The following is a 27868-nucleotide window of genomic DNA, read 5'->3' on the forward strand; positions in this document are numbered from 1 at the left end:
AGTACTGTAGGTAGTTTATCGATGGTTCCTGTCAGTGTGTAACTGCCTGCCCGTACGAGGTACAAGAAGACAGCTTACACTGACAGTGTGCAAGAAGTCTGCATTTCACCCGCAATCGGCTGATCATGGGTGCAATGCTTTACATACTCCTAGTAAAAAAATAAAAAAAATAAAAAAGCACAATTTTTTTTACCTGCAAAAAGATGTGCATCTATTCTTTTTTTTTTTTTTCTACAAAGGTGAACTTATCCTTTAAGACTCAACACATGCAAGAACTAGGTCACACTGAGTAAAATCAATGAAGGAGAAAAGATTGTCACTGCTGTCAATGTTCCACCAGAGGGGAGCATGGAGCAAGCACATGAAAAGAAAGTGGGTGAAAACTGTGTTTTAAAATCTTCAGACAGGTGAATTTATGTTTTAGTTATTTACTAAAATGTTTGCATTGTCACGTTTACAGCTTATACAGAAACACATTTTTCCAATATATGTCTATCTGGATAAATACATAATCGTCAGGCAAACAATATGCCTTCATGTAAAGGCAATGGTGACCAAGCTTCTTCTAGGTCAAGGATCTTGCATCTCTTTAAATCCAATTAATACAACATTTAATCTTTCACTCCAGCTTTGTGGGCAAATGTTACTGTAAAAATCATTGGAATTTCACAAATACATATACAAGATAAAAGACGACATATAAAGTATAGTGCAATAGAAATAATGGACACGCTAGAGCGTATTCCTTTTGATAATGCAGTCAGAAGGTGCTTACTGGCAATGCTTTGATCCAGAGCGTAAATTCAGGCTAAAGCTGGCCAATACAAGGGTTTAGATTTATCAAGAGGAATGAAGGCTTTAGTCCAATTGAGGTTGACCCTTTCATTAAGCGATGTTGGGGCAGGAATCTCAACACAAGATACTGAAAATTCAATCATTCAATAAACAGAAGGGCGAACATGACTGCTTATAGAACCCTGCTACTATCAGTCCTGCGTTTGCTGCTCCAGTTTCTTTTACCTATTGATTGGTATTAGAAGATTTCCCAGTAAAGACAATGAGCTCAAGTTTTTGGGTCACTGAAGGTAGGCTTCACTAAAGTGATACTAAAGCTAAAAAACGCTTTTTTACCTTAAAGCATTGCTTGCATTAAGGTAAAAAAAACATTTTTTATTTCTCAGTGCCCCCGTGTGAAGGCTGCATCTTTTCTCCCCTCTCTTCCTCTTTACGCAGCACTCAAGGAGCAGAAGCAGGCTGTTGGCTCCTGCTGCTGTCAACCAAATGCAGTGAGGAAGAAGTGGGGGGCAGGGCTAGGTCCCACTGTGCAAGGCTATGGAGCGCAGCTCCATAGACACACAGCTCGGAAGCATGCAGACACTGAGCCTCCCTAGCAAACAGCATGCTATGGGGACACACAGAAAAGAGCAGGAGCTAGGAACACCACCGGGGGACTCGAGAAGAAAGGGATCAGGGCTGTTCTGTGCAATACCACTGCACAGAGCTGGTGAGTATAACATGTATGTTATTTTAATACATTTTTTTTTACTTTAGTAAAACTAAGCACAACATCTAATTGCTTTCCACAGAAAAACTAACTTTGGGTGGTGCATTCCGATGGAGAAGATAGCAAGTTGCATCACTTGTTGGCTTAATAATTTAAGCACCCTAGTGGTAAGATTTCTGCACCTAGGATCCAACTTTGTCCACATGCAGAAACAATTTAGCGGTTTACTCCCTCGTTTTAGTTATCATCCACTTCTAAATACAGAGAATGTGGATGGAGAAGGGAGATTCCAAAGCATTGAGGGAAAAGAGACTAGAACTCTGCATGGGTCATCTTACTGCCAAAGTCCCTGAAAGGGTAATTAAAAAAAAAAAAAAAAAAGACACGGTGGGGTCCAATATGCTGGTCTCTACCAAAATGCTAGAATACCAGTTTTGAGCGTTATAAAACCTTTAAGTATAAAACAAATATTAAACAAGCTATACTGGTATAAACTGTAAACACAGACTAATTCAATATAAAAAGATTGTCAAACATGATGTACAACTTTTTATTCTGAGAACCACCACCTTTAAATGCACGGTTGGCTAACTTTTGATGACCTCTTTGCTACGTAGACCTTGTTTAAAGGGAGAGCTGAATGCAACCACTGAGTGTTCCAAACTTATTAAACTACAGAACTACCAGCACTTTGCTACATTTTTTTTATGGAATCCCAAATGCTGCCTGCATTGTCTATCTCACAGGTGTCAAACTGGCAGCCCTTCAGCTGTTGCAGAACTAGAACCCTAGCTGATATAAAATCTTGCAGGCACTTTGACTTTGGGTTGTACCCCTAGACCTTACCCCTTAGTGCATTCTCGTGGGATTACAGATACTCTGCCTTCCCAGGAGGCACGACACCTTCATGAAACAGGCAGGACGTGTTGTCAAAGGTAAGTATTTTTCTCTCTTTTCTTCTAAAAGGTATGTATAGATATTTATAATTTTTAATATGCGTTTTTATTTCGGAGGGTCCAAAAAAATCAAAAACTTGCAAGTTCATGCAAAGGTCCAATAACAATAACAGACCGGGTTGGTAAGACTTTGCCCTACAGTCAGGAAAAGCATCTGTAACAAGAAAAGGTGCACAGCAGGGGATCTTTTAGCTACAAATGTTCAAAAAGCTTAACAGGTTCATTTTAAAGCAAAACCAGTGTTATATAAATTTTGATATATATATATATATATATATATATATATATACACACACACACACACATATATACATACATACACACACACCATATATATATTATGAAGAATAACAAATCTCTTGCTCTGAAAATGCTAGTTGCTTCCCTGTCACGTTGATCAATTGTCTTCAGGGCTTTCTGAGACATTGACTTGGAACAAGTATGCAGATCAGTAATTCTGACTTTTGGTGCAGCATGACCAATCACAAATCAGTGGCTCAAAGGACCCAATTCAGAGACAGACAAGCAATTAGCATTTTAATAAGTGGCCGGCGATGGCAACCTCCATATTTCCCATGTACCAGTTTGCTTTAAAGTGACCCTGTCCCTACCAGGCCTCTCATTAAGCTAATCCTAGTATGTAAAAGATGATGCTCTATTATACTTGCCTTTCTGCTGATCCCGGCAGGGTATCTGAAACCTGAGTTTGTTCAATACCCGATGCCCAATCCCACCCTACACTGTACAATCTGGAGGGATCTGCAGTGGCCAGGGAAGAGCAAAGCAGAAGGGTTCCAAGACACAAACCACTGAAAAAGGTAGGTACACAGCATCTTCTATTACTGCTCAGCTTTAGTTTAATAAGCATAGCGACAGTGTCACTTTGAGCTTGGCTGTACGCTAGGTGATAAACCTTCTCAACAAAAGGAACTAAACAAATACTACTCCTTGTATAAGAAAGGAGAAAAATGTTATGATCTGCTTTACAGAACACAAAATTTCACATTAAAAAAAAAAAAAAAAAAAAAAGCTTATTGCCAATACAATAGTTTTTTTATTTTCTTGTGTAAAAATGCTGGTAGGTAAGATTTATATATATTTGTATAATATATTTATATCACTCATAAAGGGTACAAATCAATGTCATAAAACTGGACACAGCCCAAGACGACGTAACAAAGATAAGCACTGAGTTTGTGGTTTAAGTCTCTGGGTGATTCAGTGCGTGAATCAAAAGGCTTTATTCGATTTCAACATATTTGATCAGTCACTCTTATACTGGAGGGGACATGGACACCAGCATACTTAAAGACGGTCCCGGATTTCTTGTCTGCTCGGACGTCGTTATTCTGTTTAGCTTTCCAACCTCTGCCTGCCAGGAGGGAACTTTTTTTGTGGTCATATGTCGTCGGGCGTGCTTGGTCAGGTGATCGCTGCGCATGAATCGTCGGTCGCACAAAGGACAGGCAAATTTCTTCTCGCCTGTGTGGGTTCTGCGGTGTCGAGACAGTTCATCTGATCTGGCAAACTTTTTATCACATCCCTCCCAGTTACAGCTGAAAGGTTTTTCTCCTGCAACAGAAAAACAATAAATAAATAAATAAAAATTACAATCCAGCTGTGGAGTATTTCAGAAATGAGTTATTATCAAGCTCAATTACTAAGAGTCCTTTCACATGGGCCCAGCAGACTCTGCTTTGCTCAGTGGGGGATCGATCTGCTGATCCCCGCCGAGAAGGTGGATGACAGGTCCGTCTCTGCTCACTGTGCTGAGACGGACCTGTCAGAGCCCCGCTCTCTTCTATGGGAAGATCGGATGAAAACAGACCGCCTGTCCGTTTTCATCCGCTCCGATCCACCAGACGGACAGAAAATAGGGTCTCCACCCGTCTGGATTTCACAGACCGGATTGGATAGCAGTGGGTGTCTGCAGACAGGTCACCGCGGACATCCGCCGCTCTATAGGAGTGAATGGAGCGTCTGATCAGGTCCGCCTGAAAAACGGACAGGTGGACATGATCAGAAAGCCTGTTTGAAAGGGGCCTAAAGTCTACATATGCTTACCTCTCTCATTCACAGCATTTTCTATTACTAAAATATTAGAGCCCCACAAAGTGTTGCCCAAAGCAATCATTCCATCTCCTCTTTTCATTTGCTAACCTCAAATAAAAGAAAAAGCAGAGAATTTGATTTGCTGCTATGGCAACACAGGTCTTAAAGGCACTCTGATAAATGAGGCACAATGTTATGCGAGGGCTGTGTGACCCAAGACATTTATAAACTGTCTAAAAGAATGCTCTGTGCCATCAACAGCAAATGATCAGATTATCCCTTTTCAGTCTATTGGTAGCTGTGGGCAACACAAAACACGGTTCTACTTTCAGACACTGACAAATGAAGCTGCGCAAGTCTAACAGTTGCCAGTAAATATATTTTTTAATCCCATTTATTCTCCAAACAGTTGTTTTTGGAAAATGGAAACCAGCAACTTCACTAGCAAACTGACTTTGCTAAAAAAAAAAAATCTGCATTTTTGCTTAGACATGATTGGATGATGGAAGTTGGCAGAGCTTTTACTCATTCACTAAGCTCTGGAGGAACTGCACTGTCGATTTGCTTTAGTAAATCATTCTATGCATAGCAATGAGCTGCACATGTACAATGCAATACATTTTCAGCATGGCAGAAGACCCAGCAGCCAGAAGATGCCAGTACCAGGAAGGGACCTCACAGACATTGGATGGGAGGCAGGTATTGCAGTTTAGTTCCACTTCAAATCCACTACAAAATTTAAAAAAGGTAAAAGAAAACAAATTCTCTTTTTACTTCTGCTTGTAAATTAAACCTCATCACAATATTTAGGTCCTCTAAAAACAAATGGGAAATCACTAGACATAAACTTAGCTGATGATCAGATAAAGCCTTGAGGTCCATGCTGCTCCAGTACTGGGTACAAAACGAATTATCACTACAGCCATTTATAGGGATAATAATCTTCATATAGTCTGAAGATCAAATGACCGAAAAATGAATTTAGGGCATCATTTACTGTATTAAAAAGGAGAAGTATAGTCAAAGCTATTTTAGCTATACTTCTGTAGGTCACAGGAGTGAAATTCATTCTGCACTCCTGTGACTTGGTTCCAGCCGATAGTGGACTTTAGCCCACTGAGGTCACAGAGCTGGCCCGGGCTCTAAAAAGATCACAACCATAGGGTTAGGATCCACACAGATGCCTGGACCAGTCTAGAGTCTTAGAAGTGGTGGGGGACAGATGCATCATCGGTCCGATGCTGCATCCACCTAGGGAAGTATCTTTTTTTCTGAAACCCATACTTCTCTTAATTTCCAAATGACCAAACAGTGAATTTAGGGCACCATTTACCATCTTAAAAAAGGAGAAATAGGGCCAAAGCTGCAATTTGTTCTGCACTCCTGTGACTTGTTTTCAGCCAACAGCAAGCTAAAGCCCGCTGTTGGCTGATGTCACAGAGCCGGTCCAGGCTCTGAAAAGATCCCAACCATATGGTTAGGACCTACCCAGATGCCTGGACTGGCAGCTGACTCAGCCTTTCAGCGAGCCACATAGGCCCCATTCACACTTGAGCTTATCATTTGTTAGAGCTTCAGGCGTTTTGGAGCTTCTGGCTTCAGGCGTTTTGGAGTGGAGATGTGAACCATCTCCATAGAGAATAATTTATTTTTTTATCCTCCAGCATTTTGTAGCTTCGAGGCTTCAAGCTACAAAACGCTCAGGTGTGAATGGGGCTTTAGAGCCTGAGCCAGGCGCTCTGGCCCCCTCCACAGCCTAGAGCTCAAGTGAGTGCTGGAGGGGAAGAGCAGAGAGCTGGTGACTGACCGTCACAGTCTCTCTGCTCACTGAAAGCTGAGAACTCAGTGATCAGCAGTCTTTGATCTCTCAGTCTTAGAAGTGGTGGGGGACAGATATAGTATCATACCGAGGCTGCATTCACCTAGGGGAGTATAATTTTTTTTCCCTGAAACTCATATCTATTAATTTTGCAAAAAAAAAAAAATTGTGCTCATGAGTACTGAAATTACTTCAAACCTTTTATTAAAAAGCATAACAGCAAAAAAGTTTTTGTGGAAAAAAAAAACAAAAAAAAACCTGAACAGATTTTTTTTTATCAAAGTGTCTCACCTGTGTGGGTTCGAAGGTGTGCTTTTAGGTGTGAACTTTTGAAGTAGGTCTTCCTGCACCCAGTGAAATTGCAGACGTAGTTGCGCCTTCGGGAAAAGTCCATTTGTGGGGGGCTAGTCTGCCCAGAAGTAATAAATACAGGAGCTGGGGCAAGAGGCAATAGCTTTGTGTTTCCGACTGTCATTAGAGTCTGTGGACACTGCTGAGATGGCTGGGTGACAGATGCTTGAGGAAGGACAAACATAACAGTCCCTGGAGACATTGGTGTGCCCATAAGGACTTGTTGTGAAAGGGAGGTGGTTTGGGGCAAAATGGGTTTAATGGTATTGCACATGGGTTGAGAAGGTGGCTTAATAAAAGCGGAGAGAACACCAGGTTGCCCGTTTACTGGAATCATCTGGCAGAGAACAGGGGAACTAGAAGCAGGAACGGACACCAACGGATTGGTCTCGTTTGAGTGTTCATTTTCACATTTCACTGGCTCCTGTGTCTGTACACTGGCAGTTTGTTGTCTCCCAGTGTTTGCATTTGCACAGGGAATTTCAGTCTGTGGAAGGTACATAGGGGAGTTGCTTCTGGACAGGTCCTCTTGGACAGGAGTCTCTTTGGTGAGCTTGGAATGTTTGACATCACAGTTTCGGGAGGATACGGCTGTTGGTGCTTTAGGTGGAGATTGGGGGAGGTGGTGGAAGGCAGATGTGTCAGCTGTGTGACGTATGACACTGGTGACCATTGCCCTGCAGGGCTGTGACCTTTCTGACATCTCACAGCTCTGCGAGGACAAGCTGTGGACTGCTGGAGTAAAAGGCTTGGACGCATTAGAAGAAGACACAGAACAATGAGAACTGCTGGACATGACAGTCACTGGCTTGGAATATGTCACTTGGCAGGCAGGAGGGAGTGTTGTACAAGGCTCAGTAAATTCTGGACTGTGTGGAGGAGTCATGCACTGGAAAGCAAAAAACAAAAAAACACAAGCATAAGATAAATGGTGTCATGAAATTAAAGCGGAGGTAGCCCACCTCTGCAAAAATTAAATGCCAGCAGCTGTACATACTGCAGCTGCTGACTTAATAAATCGGACACTTACCTATCCTGGAGTCCAGCGATGTCGGCACCGCAGCGGATGTTTCCATCCGCTGTTGGGTGCATTCCGCCTCCATTGCGAGTAAGTACCCGCAGCTGAGGCTCCCGGAAGTGGGAACATGATACCTGTGAAAAAGACAGGTATCCTGCGCCCCCCCCCCCCCCCTCCAAAAGTAGTACAACGAGAGGAAGTTCCACTCTTGGGTAGAACTCCGCTTTAAAGGGGTTGTAAAGGTAAAAATTTTTTCACCTTAATGCATTCTATGCATTAAGGTGAAAAAACTTGACAGTACCGCCGCCCCCAGCCCCCCCATTTTACTTACCTGACGCCTCGAATCTTCGCTGCTCGTCCTCGTCATCTTCATTGCAGCTCAGCCTGGTCGCTGATTGGCTGCAGTGGATGGATTGAAAGCAGCGCAGCCATTGGCTCGCGCTGCTGTCAATCACATCCGATGACGCGGCGCGCCGGGGGGCGGGGCCGAGTGATACAGCGAGCGGCTATAGCCGCCGGCTGTATCACGGGAGCGCGCCCGCAAGCACTCACCACCATGCGAGGGAGCTCGCATTAAGGTGGTAAATGCTTGCGGGGAGGAGCTGAAACAGCCGCCGAGGGACCCCAGAAGACCAGGTTCGGGGCCACTCTGTGCAGAACGAGCTGCACAGTGAAGGTAAGTATAACATGTTTGTTATTTTTAAAAAAAAAAAAAAATACCTTTACAACCCCTTTAAGTGTAATGATGTGACCATGCAAGGATTTGTCTGCACTGAATCCACTTGAATTTACTCATTCTGCATTTTAAATGTGTAAAACATATTTTCAGTTTTGCTAAAGTTAACGGACCATGACACACTAGGAATTAAAATAAAACTTTTACAAATTAAAGAAAAAAAAAAAACAACACACCACACAACACAAACTAAATGTTTAGGCGTACTGATCCACTAGGGCTAATGTGCCCTGAAAAGATAAGGTTGAAAAAGATGCTTTCAAAAGACAACTCCTAATGTGAACCCATGTCCAGAACTATGCACATTTGTAGTACTTTTACTGCCCGTTCAGAATATGTGAACACTTTAAACAACCCCCCATTCTCACCTCTGCAGCTATAGGCATTGTGGAGAAATTCATCTTCACAACAATCTTTGCTTATTTTTTGGAGGAAAAAATTGGATTTAGCAGCATGCCAGTACTCCAATATAAACACACAGTTGGTGTTTATAAGCTGTTAGAAGCCAACATCAGATTCTTTGCTGTTATGTTTGGGGACATATTCCTTTACATTACAAGCAGCTAAAGGCGGCGAGTGTGTGTTTTCAAGCGCTTTAATACTCACCTCTCTGGCAGCAGGCAGCAAGTCCTTACTTTAGCCAATCCAAGAACTGTGGCTTCTGGCAGATTCTTCAACAGCTGACCCTAACTGGTGGCATTAGACCCCTTTCACACTGTTGGACCGTTCAGGTCCGCCTGTCAGTTTTGTCAGCGGACCTGAACGGGCAATCTATGCTAGTCTATGGAGCGACAGATGTCAGAGGTGACATGTCTGCTGACATCCGACCTGGTCCGATCCGCTAAAAATCAGACGGATGGCCCTACGTTCGCATCTGTCCCTGGCGGATCAGATCGGGTGAGATCTGATGAAAACGTACATGCTGTCTGTTTTTGTCCGATCTCTCCAAAGCTACCAGCGGCGCTCGACAAGCCCCTCCCCGCTCAGTGAGCAGAGAGGAATCTGTCATCCGCCGGCTCAATGGAGATCAACGGAGAGATCTCCCGCTGAGCTGGCGGACAGAGGCGGACTCCGTGGAAGCGGATCCGCCTTGTGGGAATGAAGCCTTAGAAGCCTGGTGTCTTCAAGGTAACCTCCTGTAGTAATGTAGTGGTGAAAGAGAGGTACCACGAGAGAAGCAGCAGCTTCTGAAGATTCTGCCAGAGGCCAGTGTTTGAATAGAGAAGTGATGACTGTCTCTGCCTGCTGGACAAGTATCAGGTCTTCTTTAGGCAACCTGTTTTAGATTCTTTCTCCCCCCAAGTGTCATAGGTAGAGCTGCCCCGATACTGGTATCAGTGCCGATACTAAGCATTTGCACGTGTATCGGTACTTGTGCAAATGCTACGATACTTGAAACCGATACTTTCAGGCTTGGGTCTTTCAGCGGGATTCCACCACTGACAGCGAAATTGTAATAAAACAAAAGAGAAAAAAAAAAAAAAAAAAAAAAAGGCCGGCATTTATCTGTTAACCACTTCAGCCCCAGAAGGATTTGCCCCCTTCCTGACCAGGCCATTTTTTGCCATACGGCACTGTCGCTTTAGCTGACAATTGCACGGCCGTGCGACGGTGTGCCCAAACAAAATTTATGTCCTTTTTTCCCCATAAATAGAGCTTTCTTTTGGTGGCATTTGATCACCTCTGCGGATTTTATTTTTTGCGCTATAAACAAAAAAGAGCGACAATTTTAAAAAAAAAAAACAAAAACACTATTTTTTTTCCAATGTATTCTACATATTTTTGGTTAGAAAAAAAAAAAAATATTGCAATAAGTGTATATTGATGGGTTTGCACAAAAGTTATATTCCCCATAAATAGAGCTTTCTTTTGGTGGCATTTGATCACCTCTGCGGATTTTATTTTTTGCGCTATAAACAAAAAAGAGCGACAATTTTAAAAAAAAAAAAACAAAAACACTATTTTTTTTCCGATGTATTCTACATATTTTTGGTTAGAAAAAAAAAAAATATTGCAATAAGTGTATATTGATTGGTTTGCACAAAAGTTATAGCGTCAACAAAATAGGGGATAGATTCATGTCATTTTTATTATTTTATTTATTTTTTTACTAGTAATGGCGGCGATCTGCGATTTTTATCGGGACTGCGACATTGCGGCGGACAGATCGGATACTTTTTACACTATTTTGGGACCATTGACATTTATACAGCGATCAGAGCTAAAAATATCCATTGATTACTGTATAAATGTCACTGGCAGGGAAGGGGTTAACACTAGGGGGCGATCAAGGGGTTAACCGCATTCCCTAGGTGTGTTCTAACTGTATGGGGGATGGGACTGACTAGGGGAGGAGAGAAATTGGTGTGCATACTTAGTATGAACACACAATCTGTCTCCTCTCCCCTGAGAGAACCGGGATTTGTGTGTTCACAAGCGATCACAGGTTAGTGCATCGGCTCCAGGGACATCTTAAAGAAGCGACGTACAGCTATGTATATGTATAATATATTTTTTTTGTTTGTTAAATGTTCCTCTGTCTAACCCCTTATTAACCCTTAATTTACTCTAATCAGCCTTAATTAACATCTTATTCTCCTTCTCCATTTAATTATTTTGCTGCTGACTTTTTTTGTTCACTTCTAAATTTATAAATTGCTAACAAACGTTTTTTTCACATTGAAAAGAGCTCAAAAAAAGAAAAAAAAAAAATGCATTTCATTTGTAATTAACCTTTCAATGCTTTGTACCATTGCTTAGAGCTGAAGTGTAAACAAAACAGTTGTGGTAGGTATCAGAAAAAAAAAAAAAAAAAATGGTATCGGTGCATCCCTACCGTGTTTCCCCGAAAACAAGACCTACCCCAAAAGTAAGATCTAGTGTTATTTTCCAGGAGGGCTGCAATATAAGCCCTACCCCGAAAATAAGCCCTAGTTTAAAATGCTTGTAAAATCCTATAATCCACTCTATTACAGCAGTATATAAATGTATAGTGTGTGTGCACGTTTCTGGAATATAATTGCGGGGAAAAGAGCTCCGGCAGGTCACAGAAGCGCAGAACGGCACTATAACGAAGGTATTTGGCACAATTATATTACAGAAACACACACATTGTATATAATATACTACTGTAATAGAGTGGATTATAGGTTTTACAAGCATTTTAAACTCGGTTCACACTGGGGATTCCTGTCAGATAGGGAGAGAGAGGGGGAGAGAAGACAGCACATTACATGGTAAGACCTACCCCGAAAATAAACCTTACTGTGTCTTTTGTTGCCAAAATTAATATAAGACCCGGGCTTATTTTTGGGGAAACATGGTAGTCATAGGTATACATAATCAGGTCATTTATCACAATGGAAGGTCATTTCAGTTCCAGATCGCTAAGAAATATCCAGTAATTAGCAAAACAACTTAGGAAGCTAAATGTAGCAAATCTCTCAATGTGTGGTTGTGTGGCATGCCAACCTACTTCCTCCACATTCAATTAAATATATAGTCTAGTCAAATCAGTAACAGCCCTGCCCCAATCAAAAAATATTTCTCTTAAACTGCTTTCACACTGGGGCGGGCGTTGACGGTAAAATGCTGCTAGTTTTAGCGGCGCCATTCGGCCGCTAGCGAGGCGATTTTAACCCCGCTAGCGGCTGATTAAAGGGTTAACTGCGCCCGTATAGCGCCGCTGCCGAAGCACTTTGCTGGTGCCCATTCATTTCAATGGGCAGGAGCGATGTAAACACTGCTCCCCCACCGCCCGAAAGATGCCGCTTGCAGGACTTGCAAGCGCACCGCCCCAGTGTGAAAGCAGGCTTTTACACTGGGGATGCGGGGGGGGGGGGGGGGATCTTTCAGGCGCTATTAGCCCAAAAGCGCATGAAAAACCCCCCTAGTGTGAAAGGGGTCTTACTGTGTCTATTCACACTGAAGAATTTTTCTATAACTTCTTGTGACAACACGTCAATGAAACAGGAAGCAGGGGGAAATTTCCCCAATTCGGAATGCAGATAGAAAAAAAAAAGAAAAAAAAAATAGAATATTGTATGTAGCCAGCCTCTATGTCTATGCAAACCTAAAAAAACAAAAAAAAAAACAAAAAAAAAAATTGACAAGAGTTGGGCATTTTGATTTTGTTGGCCAATACTTGAGATTAGCTATGGCCAGCTGTAGGCATCGCATAAACAGAGGATATTGGGCTCCTCAAGTCGCCACAATTTAAGTCCATTGCTCCCGAACAGACGGCTATGCATTAGAAGGTCAACAAACGCTGAGCATCATAACAGTGTTCACTCCTAACTCTCATCCCAGCTGAGACCTAGGACTCTCGGGCCCTTTTCCATAAGGGAGGTAGCCATAGAGAAGGGAAGACATCTAAACAAAACAATCATGTGCCAGCTTTAATGACATAGAGTTTCAGGTCCCTCATCTCTGTCCTGTGTTTTCATGCCTGATTAATTAACTACAAAACGTAAGAGCGGATTGCAGCATATTAGAAGGAATTACAGAAACAGAAGGCAGCAAGTACACGCCGTACAGCCAGTTACATCAGCTCGGCAAACTGGCCTGTGCTTACTGGCAGAAAAACAACAGGAATCTATACAAATAGTCTGATTATGCAGTAACAGTGCACAGGTCCGGGGGTGGGGGGGCGTTCGGCGAGGACGTGCATTGCTGTGCCTATAACATTACCTAATGCCGAATTTATACTTAAAGCTTTCCTACACCCAAAAACAAATATTATATAGCAATTTGCCAGCCTGTAGATGTGGTTGCTGCATTAGTTTTCACCTGGTGATCCTGCCAATAACAGGGTGACAACCCTCACTCACTGTACTTTATCTATGGAGGAGCATTAAAAAGATGCTCTCCTGATGTCGACTACAAGCACCCCTCCCTTTGCTCATCTGGATGAATTAGAAGGACGTTACTTTTGTAGTTCACAGAAAATATCAGAGAAAGCCGATGACATTGTTTGAGATTTCAGTGTAGTCCACAGGAAAAAAAAAAAAATGTTTTTTTCCAGCTGGTATTTCTATGTATTTGCAGAAAATGTCCTTGGAAAAAAAGAAAACAAATGCAACCACCACATCCAAGGACTGGTAACCTGCAATATATTAACACTTTCTCTGCCACCAATGTATGTCACGAGTCGATAGCAGTAGGGGGTTTTACACGATGTGTGTAAATCTGAAGCGGACTGTCCACTGTCAAGTGGAAGCAATCCACCTACTCGCTGGATCACTTCCACACACCCCCGGTACATTTCACTCCTCCATAACCCCCCCCCCATTATTCATGGTCAACTTTTCAGTACATGAAAAAAAAAACGACAAAGCTAAAAATAAGCATTTAGGAGCATTGAGCGTTTTTTTTCTGCTGGAAAAGCGCTCCAAGAAACTCCACAAAAATGATTTTTTTCTTCTCCTAGACTCTAAAGCTCATAAAATGCTAATAGCCTAAAGTAGTGTGCATGGACATATAGTATAACACTATTTAGCCTCTTGGAGCAGAAAAAGAAAAATGCTAACAGCTTCTAGGAGTTTAAAAAAACTCTAGAGTGCATGGAGCCTAATCTTCAGGCCTAAAAAGATTTTTTTTAAACGTATTCAAAAGTGGCCCTGGCAGCAAAACGGTTAAATGTATGTTTTTGGATTTGGATATTCTAAAAAAAAAAAAAAAAAAAAAAATCTGTGTGGCAAGCACTATCAACTTATGCCCACAGCCGCTAGTAACCCGCGCACAGAAAACTATTAGTTGTAGAAGGCCCTAACTTCAGAAGAGTTGGGCATCTATGGTGATGGCCAAAATGGACATACTGACACAGATGCCGAACACCCATACCATCTAGCAGCCATGCATGAAATGCAGACAACATTGACTATGACCGTTGTAGAACTAAATTCACATAGGATACAACCATCCTTGCCAGGTGGAGGTTTAACCATCAACTCCAGGCAACTAAAAGATTATCCCTTGCAGTGGGGCTGCTCCCACAACTTCAATCGTAAATCGCTTGTGTAGGCCTAAGGCCCCTTTCACACTGGGGCGGTGGGGGCGTCGGCGGTACAACAGCGCTATTTTTAGCGCTGCTGTAGCGTCGTTCTTGCAGTGGTATTCGGCCGCTAGCGGTGCGGTTTTAACCCCCGCTGGCGGCCGAAAAAGGGTTAAAATCCCTCGTACAGCGCGGTATAGCCGCGCTGTCCCATTGATTTCAATGGGCAGGAACGGTTTAGGAGCGGTGAATACACCGCTCCTTCACCGCTCCAAAGAAGCGGTTTGCAGGATTTTTTTCACCGTCCTGCCAGCGCACCGCTTCAGTGTGAAAGCCCTCGGGCTTTCACACTGAACAAACAGCAGAGGCTGTTTAGGGGCGGTTTGCAGGCGGTATTTTTAGCGCAATACCGCCTGCGAACCGCCTCAGTGTGAAAGGGGCCTAAGGGGAACAAAAATAAAAATTAAAAAAAAAAAAGGGAAGGGGGAAGAAAGAAAAGGATTTACTTAACAGATCCTCCGCTTTTCCCTGCAGCATCTTCTCCCCCCAAACCCTAGCAGTCTAGAGTGCGGACATAAAGACCAAAGCAGGGTCAATAGTCCTGCAATCAACATGTTGACACCGAGGGACAATCCACTGCCAGAGCGATTTGCTAGGGGAGCGGAGGATGGGGTAAAGTGTTTTTCCTCTCCCCTGGACAAAACGAGCAATAGACCCTTGTAGGGAAAGTTGGGCTTTAACTGTTGGCTGTGAAAGTTTGATGGATGAGGACTTGTGAAAGATTGGACTGAGTCACTTTAGGTTGACTCCTCTATAAGCCAAAAAATGAATACGAAATCACTTTGGGGCCAATTTACTAAAACTAGAGTGCAAAACCTGGCGTAGCTGTGCATGGTAGACAATCGCCTTCTAACTTCAGCTTTTTCAATTAAACTTTGACAAAAAGTTTTAGTAAACCAACCCCTTTAAGTCTATGGCACTGAATGTCAAAGACGTAGCTGTGTTTAGGACTGGTGTCATTAATGCTTATAATGAATACTACATTCTTGAACGCTGGTGGTAATTATGTGTTCATTCTTACCAGGGTGGCTAGAGAGTGGAAATCTTTCGATATGGATGGGGAGGACTCGTATTGTAGTAGGCAATCGGAGGAGTCAGAAGCTGGAGTCAGTGGCCTCATCTTCAGCACTTCTCCTTTGTGAGATCGCTGACCCCAGGAACTCATACACACCAGAGCTTCCACCGCCTCAAAGTCATTCTGCTCCAGTGTGCTGCAGGAGGAACGTTCACTGTCATGTCTCTTCCTTTCCAGGATCGACTCACAGATGTCCATGAAGTCAACCTATGGATACAAAGTAAAAGGGTAACTTGATCAATAAGAATGTCACACTCTATAAGACACCGCCTGTGGATTTGGTCACACTAAAATAACACAACATAGTCCCTCCTGTACATCAGTGTCTTCCGCCTACTCCTCACATCATAGTGCCCCCCGTATATCAGTGTCCTCAGTTCCCCTTTCACATCACAACACCCCTTAACATCACAGCCCCCCCCTCAATATAAGTACCTGTAACAATAAATAAAGCTACGATCTCAGAGTTCAGCTGCTAAATCTGAGCCTGCACAACTAATTAAAGTGGTAGTGAACCGCTGAAAAAACAAAAACAAAAAAAAATGCAAGACAATAACATAATGTACTAGTATGCATGGCATACTAGCACATTATGAAATGCTTACCTTAGAACAAAGCCCCCGCAGCAGTGCCTGGTCACCGCTGAGGGAGCTGACATGTTCCCTCAGAATTTCTTCCGTGTTCACCGGCTCCAGCTTTGCGAGTGGCCGGAGCTCCGTTCCGGCAAGGAGCTCTGAAGTTCCGGCACAGTACACCGGACCTTCAGAGCGCATGCGCCGCAGCGGCTGCATTCAAGGTGAATAACACCTAATCCATACAGGTTTAGGAGATATTCATTTTACCTACAAGAAAGCCTTATTATAGGCTTACCTGTAGGTAAAAAATTACCAAAACGGGCAATACAACTGCTTTAAAAGGATATGTAAAGGTTTGTTTAAAAACAAAAAACAAACAAACATGTTATACTTACCACCTCTGTGCAGTTGGTTTGCACAGAGTGGCTCGATCCTCCTCTTCTGAGGTCCCTCAGCGGTGCTCCTGGCTCCTCCTCTTCTTTTTGCAGATTTGCACTACAGTCCATTTAACATGGTTTTCTATGGAACTCGTTCTGTAGTGCAAATCTGCAAAATGCAAAAAGCACTAAAAATGCATAGATGTGAATCCAGCCTTACTGAATATGCAGCTTTTCTAATTTATAACCCTTGTCTATGTTCCTGTTCAAGCTGGTGCCATGACCACTGCTCCCCGGGTTTCTTGTTTTAAAGCGTCTCCTTTTTCTGGAAGCATCCTATGGAGCCACCCTTGCATGCAGGGACTAGAGCTGTGCCTCCCCACACTATATAGATACACAGCCCGGCAGCCTAGGATCCTCCTTTGTCCAAGTTAACAGACTGATTGCACAGTACATAGTTAATGCTTTCCTGTAAAGACCAAAAGTTCAGGGAAGCAGCACTGAGAAAACAAGAGCCAGCAACATTGAAAGTTGTACTGCAAATGAAGGGGTAAATCTATTAAATAGTTTTATTGTGTTCAATGTACCAAGCTAAAAAAGCTAACGGGTTTCCTTTAAAAATGCCTTAAGAGTTCAGACACTTGACATTTTCCTCAATACACTTGCCAGATGACAGGGCCTCTTGCACATCCCTGCATGCGTTGCTTCATTTCTGGTCATGATTAAAAGCTGTAATCGTGTTGGGGAGATTCCAGTTGACATTCTGTTCTGTAATTATAGGGAATGCACAGATCTCCTATGGCAAGCAACACTGGAATAATGAAATGAGGAAAATGAGCTAAATAAATATAAGTGGTGTAAATTAGCACATCTTCTGCTAATATAATTAAAGTATAACTAAGGGCAAAACTTTTTTGTTCGTTTTGGATAGACTGGAGAGGGTCTAGAAACTATTAGGTTTTTATTGGGGTCTGTGCCCACACCAGGGAGATTCACCCCACTCTGCTTACAATAAAAGTGAAAGTAAAAGAAAATCCCAAATTTTGAGTTGTCCCCAAAAAAGTAATAGATGATAAATCTTCCAATAAGGACACTCATCCTGATGAGCCTAAAGGGATTCCCTAATTTAAAGGGATTTCCTCTCACTTCCTGGCTTGGCTATGAGACAGGAAGTGAAGGTAAATCTCCCCAATGGCAGATAAATGGCAATAAAACACTGACAAGGATTTTAAACCTCCCTTACTCTAAAATGAAAAACGGTAAAGTATAAATACTAAAATCGTTACAAAGTAGAGTTTTCAGCGCTATAACGTCTACTGTTAAAATGCAGCCCCCCCACCACCACACACACACACACACAATCCCGCTGCACTGCATACAATGAAGCACAAATCGCAGTACAAGTATCTTTGCGGGAGATCGCCGGCCACAGGTACTGCGGTACCGGGTGTGATCGGGAGAGGGTCAGGTGTAAGTTAACCTCACAGATTTTCTATAAAGGTGAACTTACACTTTAAGGGTCCATTTACATCTGTTACAGCAACGCATGTTACATGAGCTGATGAGTTGCAGGGCCATTCGTCTTGAATAGCACCCAAAGGTACTAAGGCAACGCACATACATCGCAGTGCACTACAACATATACCAATGCACCATGCTGCGTTGCATTACGTTCATTTTGTGGCATTTGCATTATTTTTTATGGGCTGCAACATACACTGAACTGAAGTGTGACAGAACGAACATTACAGCATTGCACAAATATAAAAAGGGCCCTAAATGTGTCCGTTCAATCTTCCCAAACCCCACTTACATAACATTACCTCCGTGTTGATGTTATAAGCCAACTGTGGAGCCTAAAATCAATCACAGTGAAGGAATTCATCTCAATGGAGATGCAATCACCGTATTAGGGCCCACCCAGCACTTGTTTCTTCAAAGTCTCCCACAACAACGTCTTATTCAGCATTCATTGAAGTGCTTGTAGGAGGGGAGCCAATCAATGCCAATGTTGTTCCTAATGCTTTGCTGCAGGATCACATCAGACTGAATACCCCTGTCCTGGCATTGGGCACACCACACGTGGGGTGCCCCCCCTTTCACTCCCTGTCCTGGCATTAGGCACACCAGCACACGTGGGGTGCCCCCCTTTTCACTCCCTGTCCTGGCATTAGGCACACCAGCACACGTGGGGTGCCCCCCCTTTCACTCCCTGTCCTGGCATTAGGCACACCAGCACACGTGGGGTGCCCCCCTTTCACACCCCTTAATATGGTGTCATTTGGTGAAATGTCTGAAAACGTGACATCAACAATTTCCAGAAAGGAAAAAGAAAATCCTTCCTCAGCGCTGCCTGTGCGGTGTGTGTGACTCGCGCCGCTCTCCGTGTCCTCAGATAACCTGAACCAACATGGAGATGAAATGTCACAGTACTCTCCTCACAGGCTAAATTGGACCCGACGTCTGCTTATCACTCACAATCATTTACCAGAGCAAAACACAGTGTCAGCCAAACACAATACTCAATGGGCAACATTTATCATAAGTGGAGCAGCTGTGCACAGCAACCAACCAGCTACTAGCTTCAGCTTGTTCTGTAAAGCTACAGAAAAAAAAAAAAAATGAAAGGCACAAAATGATTGGTTGCCGTGAACAACTGCCTTAGATTCTGGCTGCTCTAGTTTTGACAAATTCCCCTCAATTTTTATTAGCCAGTGCAAAGAGCAATGATGAACAGTATCCCATTGGCAACCACATCCGGTGCAGTCAGATCAATAAAAGAGGACTTCTGATTGGCTGCCACAGATAAATGCACTTTCCAATTGTCCCCATATAAGAAAATATGATGAAATGTGAAATGCACTGCTCACAGCAACCACATGTCTGGTGGTCGTGTACCAAAGAATGAAGGAAATAGTACGGTTACTGTTTTTTTTTTTTTATTTAGTGTTATAAATCAGCCCCTTGCACAGAACAAATGGTGTACAGTTCAGCCGGCCATACACAGATCCACAGCATGGATGGCCAATTCTGCAGTGCTGGCTACTGTATTGTGACCAGCAGCTGTCAGAACACCCAAACAGTGGCTGGATCTGATTGGAATTAAAAGATGACAGTGCAAGGTGCCAATAGGGCCACCTGTGAAGCAAAATTCAGTGTGTTCATTAGGAACTGGCTGAACTTTGCTCAGTCTATGGCTAGCTTAAAATGATTAACATGACCTGATTTCTGATTGGTTGCTATGGGCAACTCGAAGGGTACTTTTCAGCAGTTTGGCATCGTTGCAATGTGCTTGCAGTTTTTATGCAGGTTGTCCACATAGGCTTCTATTCTCTGCTTTTCTGAAAATGCACCAAAAGTCCTGCATGCTGCATCTTTGGTGCACAACTAAAAAACTGACAAGCTTTCAAGCTAGGGCAATGAAAAAGGTTAAACCAGAACCAAAGGCATTTTCATCACCCTTGCAGGCAATTTATTACAGAAGACACGTGCGGTGTCACTTCTGCAATATAATGCACCTACCTGCCTGCTCACAGTGTTCTGCAGCATGTACACTGGGCTGCGCATGCACAGCTCAGCTTACATCTCCGGAACAGTCCGTGTGTGCTGGACTGACTCCTATGTATGCACAAGAGTTACATCATCCTGTGCCAGCCAATAAAGAGGCCCAAAGACTTGCACTCTGGGAGAAGATGCCAGAGCCAATGAGAGACACCTTGAGAAGGGCAGATGTTAGGCTCCTTTCACACTTGTGCGACTTGAAGCAATGCCTGTGTAATCTTGAGTTCTATGGACCTCAAGTCGCATCAAAGTCGGACCAAAGTAGTGCAGGGACTACTTTGAGGTCGCTGCGACTTGAAGATGCACAGATATGAAAGGTACTCATTGGAAATCATGGGGTACGAATTGTCATGCGACTTTGCAGTCCAAAGTCGCATAAATGTGAAGGGGCCTAAGTGAGAAGGTAAGTGACTGACTTTAGTTCCACTTTAACAGGTAATTGATGTCTCCAGCCGCACAACGGTGTTCAAAGAGACAGAAGATGAACCCTCTTTAAGGAGTTCCCTGTGTCTCTGCACACCTCACTCCAGGTTTACATTCACTTTAAAGAGTTTGTTGGGACCAAGCAAAGCAAATATTACAAAACTGCTGCATTAGCGGTCAGTGCTTTATAAACGGTATGTGTCATCAGCGACACGCAGCGCCACGTTCCTGCAGTACTACAGAGACTTCCCGTCTACGGCTGGAACAAAACCAAACTTGGCTCAGCACTAACCCATCATTCACAGGAAGCACTGTGTTCTACCAGCGAATACAAAGCTTCCTCCGACTGGCTGACGTGAGCGGATGGTGTCACCATCTCCACCTCAGCCAATCAGAGGAAGCCTTGTATTCATTAATAAAAATGCAAGGCTTTGTATGAATGGCTGAGCAGCTATTTAAAGGGAGAGTACCTTTCTGTTGGTACTTGCGCCCACTTCCTTGTTCTTCACCTAGGTGAGGATGACGTCACCCCACCCACCTGAGATAGGCTTCATTCTCACAGCATATGCGTATTTCCTGCACAGAATGCAGGTTCTTGCTAGCAGAGCTAACCAAAGACCCTAAATAAAATACGCACCTAAAGCGGTCACGTTTAGATGCATACATTGCTTAGACACTTGTGCGGCTTGGGACTGCAAAGTCGCATGACAAGTCGTACCCCATGATTTCCAATAAGTACCATTCATATCTGTGTAACTTCAAGTCGCAGCCACTTCAAAGCAATGCGGTGCGGCTACGATCGCCGCGCGCATTTTGGGACGTCGTCCCAGAACGAGAGCCGCATCAAATGACGGTGGGGAGGCTGGCGACTAGTTAAGTGGTTAATGAATTAATAAAAAAAAAAACTAAACAGTAATGTTAGCCCATTTTTTTTCTGGTACAAGCAAAAAAAAAAAAAACCAACATTGTCATTCTCATTTTGGTCAGAATCGTGCAGCTCTAGTGTGCATGCTATGGACACAGCAGTATCCTAATTCTATTGTACACTACTACATGGGGCCCACATTTTCCTTTGTAGACACAGCTGTGTATATGGCCCAATTAATTCCTTTAGCGTTGCATTTAGATGCTTACCAAACTATACGCTGTATGCATCTAAACGCAGCATTTAAGATCCCTATGTGAATGAGCCCATAATCCCAGGAGGGGAGGCTGCAGGACCCGTCTGTGGCTTGATCTTGTGCAGTGGTGAGCTGTCTGATTGGTTAGGAAGTCACAGTCGTCTCCCTATTCCTAGTTGGCGTCTCCGGGGATGGCAGTGTTGAGAAGGTTCAGTTGCAGGGAAGACAGCGCTGGACTCCATAGCTTGGTCAGTATCAGCAGTCTGCACAATTTAAATCTGCTGACATTGTCGGGTGAAGTTCCCCTTTTAATGAGGAACTCATCATTCATCAAACTGCTGAGCTCATTTCCTGTGTTGTCTCCACAGCGGATGGCTGACCTACAGCAGTCAGGCCACTTCTCACCATCAGCCTGAAGTACGATGAGTAATAGAAGCTGAACGTCACATCACACTGAACACGGGGCATGTCCCAACCTGCTCCCTGTGTACAGCTGTTTGTTATTAGGCCACTCAGACACACATAGCTGCAGGCTTAGGAATCTCCCGTACACAACACCCATCTGATTGGATGGGATCACTGCAGACTCAACCAGAGGAATCTCCTGTACTGTACACAACACCCATCTGATTGGATGGGATCACTGCAGACTCAACCAGAGGAATCTGTACACAACACCCATCTGATTGGATGGGATCACTGCAGACTCAACCAGAGGAATCTGTACACAACACCCATCTGATTGGATGGGATCACTGCAGACTCAACCAGAGGAATCTGTACACAACACCCATCTGATTGGATGGGATCACTGCAGGCTCAACCAGAGGAATCTCCTGTACACAACACCCATCTGATTGGATGGGATCACTGCAGGCTCAACCAGAGGAATCTCCTGTACTGTATACAACACCCATCTGATTGGATGGGATCACTGCAGACTCAACCAGAGGAATCTGTACACAACACCCATCTGATTGGATGGGGTCACTGCAGACTCAACCAGAGGAATCTCCTGTACACAACACCCATCTGATTGGATGGGATCACTGCAGGCTCAACCAGAGGAATCTCCTGTACTGTATACAACACCCATCTGATTGGATGGGATCACTGCAGACTCAACCAGAGGAATCTGTACACAACACCCATCTGATTGGATGGGGTCACTGCAGACTCAACCAGAGGAATCTCCTGTACTGTACACAACACCCATCTGATTGGATGGGATCACTGCAGACTCAACCAGAGGAATCTGTACACAACACCCATCTGATTGGATGGGATCACTGCAGACTCAACCAGAGGAATCTCCTGTACACAACACCCATCTGATTGGATGGGATCACTGCAGGCTCAACCAGAGGAATCTCCTGTACTGTATACAACACCCATCTGATTGGATGGGATCACTGCAGGTTCAACCAGAGGAATCTCCTGTACTGTATACAACACCCATCTGATTGGATGGGATCACTGCAGACTCAACCAGAGGAATCTGTACACAACACCCATCTGATTGGATGGGATCACTGCAGACTCAACCAGAGGAATCTGTACACAACACCCATCTGATTGGATGGGATCAATGCAGACTCAACCAGAAGAATCTGTACACAACACCTATCTGATTGGATGCGGTCACTGCAGGCTCAACCAGAGGAATCTCCTGTACTGTACACAACACCCATCTGATTGGATGGGATCACTGCAGACTCAACCAGAAGAATCTCCTGTACTGTACACAACACCCATCTGATTGGATGGGGGGGGGGGGGGGGGGGTCGCCGTTTATATGGCAATTTTCCATCTGACTACAATCGCTGTACAATCTCTAAAAATAGATTTACAAATCCCATGTAATATGAGGACCTGGCTTGAATGGAGGAGAAGATTTGGATGCCGCACACTGGATGTAGTCAAAAAACTTCACTTTATTGCTCAGCTATGAGTAAGCACTCAGTCCTGAGTGCGAAACGCATCAGCTTACCTGTACTTTCTGCATGACAGTCTTGTTGTTTTGATGATCCCATTTTTTCAATAAAGTGAAGTTTTTTGACTACATCCAGTGTGCGGCATCCAAATCTTCTCCTCCATTCAAGCCTGCTTTGCCTCGCATTCAGCCAGCACCTGGAGCTCTTCTGCTATGAAACTTCTACTTACACCTGGGTCAGTGTCAGCCTGAGCGGTGGAAACACTTTCTTTGCTTGTCTGCATCTAATAATATGAGGACCTACCTAAAGCATACATTCAATATCTAATCGTTCAGCTCCTTGAACCACGTAGTTGTTAGATCTAAGGCTCCATTCAAACTAGTGCGATTTCAGATGCAACTTGAGTCGCGAAGAATTGTATGACAACGGAAATCACATTGTTTTCAATAGTATCTGTTTACATCAATGTGACTCAGCAAGGAGTGATTTTGTGCTACTTTGGCCCAACAGAATATGCAAACCTTATCAAAGTTGCATCACATAATTGCACTGAAAATCAGATCAAAGTCAGTTTTCAGCAATGTGAACCTAGCCTAAGAGAGGCTGAACAGACTGTATAGTCAGTCTAAGCCCCCATGCACACCAAGCTCTTCTGAATGCCTTTCTGCTGAAGCATTAAAAATGTGTTTAGATGGATTCCCTCTTAGATTGTAAGCTCTAAGGAGCAGGGCCCTCTGATTCCTACTGTATCAAATTGTATTGTATTTGTACTGTCTACCCTCAAGTTGTAAAGCGCTACGTAAACTGTTGGTGCTATATAAATCCTGTATAATAATAATAATAATAATTCAAGCCTTTGGGCGTTCAAACACTTAAATTGGGCAGACATTAAAGTAGAGCTCCACCCAAAAGGGAAGCTCCTATTGTCTGCCTCCCTTCCCTGGCTGACACCTTTTGGGGAGGGGACCCCTGGTTTGGACAGGTACCCACTTCGAAGGTCCCAGAAGAGTGCGGCCCATTCACAGCGTGCTTCATGCATGCGCAGTAGGAGTCCCCAAGGCTTCACTGCCGGGTTTCTTTAGTCAGGATGTAATATAGAAGAATCTGTCTGATTGGACAGTTTAGGTATTTTCTTACAGTGATGAAAAATCTAAGTGGATTATAAAACACCTGTATGATCAGATTGTATAATGTAGGATCACCAAGTACCTTATAATTTGATTGTACAATCTCCTTTCGATCCCTTTCAGGAACCTATTGGAATTGGTAAAAATGAAATGGATTGTTCGGATGTGTCCTATTTAGAGTTTCAGTAAATCTTACATAGACTGTACAGTATGGCCAGCTCTCTAAAAAGGTGTAACAATTCCTGAAAGCACATAATCAATGTCACCATCTCCTTTTATTCTAATGTACAGGAAACAAGAATGCTGAGGAAAGGAATTTAATAAAACTGGCAACCAATCAGCTTCTAGCATAAGCGTGTTCTGTTCAGCTTTGAAAATGGAAAGTGGAAGCTGATTGGTTGCCATGCTCAAGTCCCAGTAGACCCCCCCTCTGAGGATCTGGTGGAAATTTCCTGGCTGTGATTGGTCGCTGGTCACAGGAGATCCTCAGAGGTTCTACAAAGGGTTAATCATCTCATCTGAGACACTGTATTCTTTATAGAACGATGACATTGTATCCAATGCTTCACAGCACACAATCTCAGATCACAAACGAGTCCTTGTCTGCAGAGCTCGCAATCAACGGCTCGATATAAGCCCCACCCTGGCAGTGCCGATCAGCTGTCATCCCCCGTGGACGGAGTTGTTTTGCAGTTTGTGGGCGGAGCCTATCGCGGACAATGAGAAGTGAGCACAGCGTTGCCCCACCCAGAGACAAGCGGGCAACAACTGCGAGCCCCGCCCCTCTCGGCCAGCCCAGAGGGCGGGACCGCGCGATCCAAATATAGACTTTCAATACGTCATCCATTAAAATAGCCATGTGAGGGGGGCCGGGAGTGGGCGGGGTGGGAAACGAGGTGGGCGCGACAGTGGAGCCGGTGGGCGGGGCCTGCGTTCAAAAACCATCCAAAAACGAAAACAGGCAGGGCGGTTGTCATTTAACCCCCTTTATATAGAGAGCATCCTCCGGCGTCTAAGGGGTTACAGGATACCCCGCACCCAACACAACCACACAGAACTCCATTTCCTGGGGCGACACTCAGCACCACTGACATCTCCTATACAATACAAAGCACCACTGACATCTCCTATACAACACACAGCACCACACTATACAAAGCACCACTGACATCTCCTATACAATACAAAGCACCACTGACATCTCCTATACAATACAAAGCACCACTGACATCTCCTATACAATACAACACACAGCACCACACACATCTCCTATACAACACAACACACAGCACCACTGACATCTCCTATACAATACAACACACAGCACCACACTATACAAAGCACCACTGACATCTCCTATACAATACAACACACAGCACCACTGACATCTCCTATACAATACAACACACAGCACCACTGACATCTCCTATACAATACAACACACAGCACCACTGACATCTCCTATACAATAATCAGCAACACAGACATCTCCTATACAATAATCAGCAACACAGACATCTCCTATACAATAATCAGCAACACTGACATCTCCTATACAATAATCAGCAACACTGACATCTATACAATAATCAGCAACACTATCTCCCACACTATACAATACACAGCACTATATATGATTAACACAGGATTCATACCACTACATTCTGCACATAAGAGCACTATGCCCATACTATACTGTATATAGGGGCATTGATCCCATACAGAACACAGTATAGAAGAGCCCTGAGCCCATCAGTTACCATATATGGGGGCACTGATACAATTTTATACTTTATACAGGGGCATTTAACCCATACTATACTGATTACATACAAAATACAGTATAGAAGAGCACTGAGCCCATTACTATATATAGGGGCACTACCCCCATACTATGCTATGTATAAAAGCACTGAACCCTTACCAAATACTGAACATAAGAGCACCGATCCCATAGATTTATGGTCACTGAACCCATTCTATACTTTTATATGATCCCAAACTGCACACAGCAATAAGCCCATACTATATATGTCTGATCATAGTACTGAGACCATATAATACTGTATATACGAGCACCAAACCTATATATTATGATCACAGTCCACACATTTTTTTAAGAGAGAGAGAGAATATATATAAAGCTATGGGCTTAGTGTTGTGATCATAAACATTATATAAGGTACAGTGATCTTATATACAGTATTATATGGTCACAGTACAGTGATGGGAGCAGTGTGCCCATACAATACTACATAACAGCACTGAGCCCATACAATTCATTACATCTGCCCATAGAGCAGCGTTATCATTATGACATGACCAAATCCCCCCAGGAGGACATCCTACACCCTCCCCTGCCAGTGACAGCACCATAGAGCCCACTATATACAGAGTGATGACACTATGGTGGTATATACAGATGATGATCTATACAATGAGGGGTGATATACAGATGTTGACACTTTACAGATGATGTCTATACAAAGTGATGAGACACAATGACAGATCCTCCTCCGGTGATGGTCCATCCACCTGTAAGGACCAATCACAGAGCCCCTGTATAGAGTAATAATAATATTCTAGGTGATAGACTGGGTGTATATAGAGAATAATGTGTATACCATAGGGGGTTCCCTGGTGTACCATTCCTATGCCACCCTCCCTTTGTCTGCCCATCTATCCCCCCATTCCCAGCACACAATGGTCAGTGGGTGACTTACAGCCCTGTCGGTGGTGGTGACGTTGATCATGGTGTCAGGCCGGTCCAGGGTAACAAAGGATGGAGCGGTGTCGGTAGCAGGACGTGGTGCCGCCTGCCAGAGCCGGGGCTGCTCATCAGCAATAACAAGCTCGCCTCCTTTGCATTGGGGATGTTACCTCGTCGTCATGTTGCATGGGAGGGCCCGGCTCCGGCGTGCACACCAACACACAGCGGGGAGGGGAGGCGGGGAAGGCAAGGTGAGGACATCGCACTCATTGCACAACCAAGGGAGGGAGGGGGGAAAGAGCCGCGGGCCAATCAGCGCTGGCCTCAGCCTCCGCTCAGCCAATGGCGGCCGAGCCGGGAGCGTGATCAGCTCGTGTTGAAGGCATGCTGCTCAGGGCTGAGTGTGCGAGAGCTTGGAAAGTAGGGGAAAGGTCGCGCGGCGGAGGGGGCGTGTCTGGGGAAGAGAGATGCGGTCTG

At 43.9% G+C, this 27868-nt stretch overlaps 1 protein-coding gene across 2 annotated transcripts; it reads right to left on the reverse strand.

Moving 5' to 3' along the window:
• Positions 1-412: 412 nt before the first annotated feature.
• Positions 413-27640, reverse strand: KLF11 (KLF transcription factor 11). Of its 2 annotated transcripts, XR_012243754.1 has the most exons (5): positions 27405-27640; positions 15510-15770; positions 6623-7571; positions 1166-4032; positions 413-1122 (listed from the first exon to the last, which is right to left on the reverse strand). XR_012243754.1 is itself a non-coding variant. In XM_073625398.1 (4 exons), the coding sequence occupies exons 1-4, from the start codon at positions 27432-27434 to the stop codon at positions 3734-3736; spliced, it is 1539 nt and encodes a 512-aa protein (XP_073481499.1). In that variant the 5' UTR covers positions 27435-27640; the 3' UTR covers positions 413-3733. The 2 variants fall into 2 exon arrangements, 1 of the variants encoding a protein (XP_073481499.1); XM_073625398.1 differs by having other exon boundaries at positions 413-4032.
• Positions 27641-27868: the final 228 nt, after the last annotated feature.

The sequence above is a fragment of the Aquarana catesbeiana genome, linkage group LG04 (assembly GCF_042186555.1).
Source record: "Aquarana catesbeiana isolate 2022-GZ linkage group LG04, ASM4218655v1, whole genome shotgun sequence".
Taxonomy (NCBI): Eukaryota; Metazoa; Chordata; class Amphibia; order Anura; family Ranidae; genus Aquarana; species Aquarana catesbeiana.

Excerpts from the sequence above, each read along its gene's own strand:
- KLF11 (XM_073625398.1), bottom strand. The coding sequence starts at position 27,434 with ATGATCAACGTCACCACCACCGACAGGGCT. Across the intron at positions 15,771-27,404 it reads TCACCACCACCGACAGGGCT|GTTGACTTCATGGACATCTG; the intron begins GTAAGTCACCCA and ends TTGTATCCATAG. Across the intron at positions 4,033-6,622 it reads ACACCTTCGAACCCACACAG|GAGAAAAACCTTTCAGCTGT; the intron begins GTGAGACACTTT and ends TTTCTGTTGCAG.